We start from the raw sequence: 2,893 nt of genomic DNA on the forward strand, positions 1-2,893 counted from the left end.
TCTTCTTCTTCTTCTTCTTCTTCTTCTTCTTCTTCTTCTTCTTCTTCTTCTTCTTCTTCTTCTTCCTTCTTCCTCTTCCTCTTCCTCCCCCTCCTCCTCCCTTCTCCTCCTCTGCAGCTATGTGAGTTACAGAAAGCTCTGGGGTTTTTTCCTCTCTCTCTCTTTTTCTGCTGGCACAGTTCACAGCAGTCCATCTTCAGGATTGCTTATCTTCTTCATGCTAGATCAAAACTATTACTGAGCCCATCAAGTAAAATCTCAATTTTGCTTGTTGTGCATTTTAAAATACTAGAGTTTCCACTGTTCTTTTTTTATACTTTCTTTTATTCAAATTCCCTATTTGATACATCATTGGTGGGCTTTCCTTTAGTTCTTTGGTTATACTTTTCTTTGGTTTTATGAAAATATATAGATATATAGAGAAAGTGTGTGTGTGTGTGTGTGTGTGTGTGTGTGTGTGTGTGTGTGTGTGTGTGTGTGTTTGTACAGCTAGAGATGTAGCCTAGGAGTGAAGCACTTACCTGGTACACACAAAGCACTGGAATCATTCTGGGTTTGAGTTTATTTTTAGGGATGGAGGGAACAAGGTCTTGTCATGTTGCTCGAGCTGGCTTCGGCCTCCTAGGCTCAAGCCATTATCCTCATCCTGTTGAGCAGTGTAGACTATGGGCAAGTGCCTTAACACCTAGTTCTAAGATACCTTTAATACTAGGAAAGCCGTTGGTTTTGTTTATGCTCATTCTACATCTGAACATGGAGTGCTTGGTAAGCAATTGTTGGTGCTCACATTGCAGAAAAGTGGGAAATGGACAGAGGCAACCAGAGTGGGGACTCTGAGTTCCTCCTCCTGGGACTCTCGGAGGTTCCTGAGCATCAGCGCATCCTGTTTGGTACCTTCCTGTCTATGTACCTGGTCACAGTGGTGGGGAACGTGCTCATCATCCTGGCCATTGGCTCTGACTCACACCTGCACACTCCCATGTATTTCTTCCTGGCCAACCTCTCCTTCACTGACCTCTTCTTTGTCACCAACACTATCCCCAAGATGCTGGTGAGCCTTCAATCCCAGAACAAAGCTATCTCCTACCCGGGATGTCTGACACAGCTCTTCTTTCTGGTGTCTTTGGTAGCCTTGGACAATCTCATCCTGGCTGTAATGGCATATGACCGTTATGTGGCCATCTGTCGCCCCCTCCATTACACTACAGCCATGAGCCCCAAGCTCTGTATCTTGCTTCTCATCTTGTGCTGGGCCCTATCTATCCTCTATGGCCTCATCCACACCCTCCTCATGACCAGAGTAACCTTCTGTGGGTCTCGGAAAATCCACTACATGTTCTGCGAAATGTATGTCCTGCTGAGGCTTGCATGCTCTGACACGCACATCAATCACATGATGCTGATCGCCACGGGATGCTTCGTCTTCCTTGTTCCTTTCGGATTCATGATCATGTCCTATATCTGTATTGTCAGAGCCATCCTCAAAATTCCTTCAGCCTCTAACAAGTACAAAGCCTTCTCCACCTGTGCGTCCCATCTGGCTGTGGTGGCCCTCTTCTATGGGACACTTTGTATGGTGTATCTGAAACCCCTGCACACCTACTCCATGAAAGACTCGGTAGCCACCGTGATGTATGCAGTGGTGACACCCATGATGAACCCTTTCATCTACAGCCTGAGGAACAAAGACATGCATGGGGCTCTGGGAAGACTGCTAAGGAAACCACTTCAGAAGCTAACATGAGAGTTGTTTGGAGGGAAGAGGGATGAAGTGGACAGCATATAGCCTTCATTATATGCAGCCATCACCCTACAGAGTATGTAGGAGTGTTTGGACACAGCTCTGGCTCTAAAGAAACCTCTGTGGTGATGGAAAGACATGTAAGTACATCCTAGCATCCTTCGGATCTCACCATCTTTGGTAATAAATAAGGTCACACTAACGCCAATACTAGAATATTGCAGGGTTGAATTTTTCAATGTGTCTGACCATAGGACCACATTCTTGGGCTTTTCCAGATATACCCATTTATGACATAGAGACATCTTTTGTGTTATCTCACGTACATCAAATGCACAAAAAAGCAATGGTGACTGATTATTGGTCACTGGGCTATGCTGGCATGGAAGAAATCCTTTAGAGATGAATCAACAGAGCCAGGGGGCTGTAAGACTGTAGAACTGCAGGGTTCAGTTGATGTAAGTCATTCTGCTTTTCAACATATTCTACCGAGTGTCTATTAAAGCCTTCAAACTGGGTTGCAAGCATAAACATGGAGCTCACGGCCAATTGTGAAAAAAAGACAAGATTGTATGTAAATGAGCCTACCTCACCAATTAAGAGGTAATGTTTACCATGCTGATTTAAATATGTGCATCTATCTGTTTAAGATGCAAATGTTAGGGCTAGAGAGACATTTCAATTAGGAGCTCTTCCAGAGGACCTAGGTTCCAGTTCCCACAGGACAGCTCACAATCACCTGCAACTCCAGTTTTGGCAACTCCAGTTTCAGGGAATCCAATGCCCTCTTCTCACCCTTATGGGAACCAGTCACAGTTATACATGCAGGCAAAATATTCATGCACACAAAATTAAAAATAAATCAATCTTTTTTAAAAAAATAAAATAAATGAACAAAAGGGACAAAGATGCTACAGCTGGGGATGAAGCTCAAAGTAGAACATTTGCTGAGCATTCATAAGGGTATGGTTCAAGGGGAGAGGGGGAGGGGGGAAAGGGAAGGGGAGAGAGAGACAGAGAGAAGGAGAGAGAGGGAGGAGGAGAGAGAAGGGGAAGGAGAGGAGAGAGGGAGAGAGAGAACACTAAAAGAATTAAATACACAACAAAGCTTGAAAGTAAAGGATTACAAGTTGGCACACACCATATTTTAAG

At 44.3% G+C, this 2,893-nt stretch overlaps 1 protein-coding gene across 1 annotated transcript; it reads left to right on the plus strand.

Annotated features, from left to right (window-relative positions):
• The first annotated feature begins 805 nt into the window (after positions 1-805).
• LOC110332570 (olfactory receptor 1D2) lies at positions 806-1,744 on the plus strand. The gene has a single exon (XM_021213842.1). It carries the CDS (start codon positions 806-808, stop codon positions 1,742-1,744), a length of 939 nt encoding a protein of 312 aa, XP_021069501.1.
• The last annotated feature ends 1,149 nt before the right edge of the window (positions 1,745-2,893 follow it).

This window comes from Mus pahari, chromosome 14 (genome assembly GCF_900095145.1).
Source record: "Mus pahari chromosome 14, PAHARI_EIJ_v1.1, whole genome shotgun sequence".
Classification (NCBI taxonomy): domain Eukaryota; kingdom Metazoa; phylum Chordata; class Mammalia; order Rodentia; family Muridae; genus Mus; species Mus pahari.

What these genes read in the sequence shown, in the direction of transcription:
- LOC110332570 (XM_021213842.1), top strand. Translation starts at nt 806, where the DNA reads ATGGACAGAGGCAACCAGAGTGGGGACTCTGAGTTCCTCCTCCTGGGA.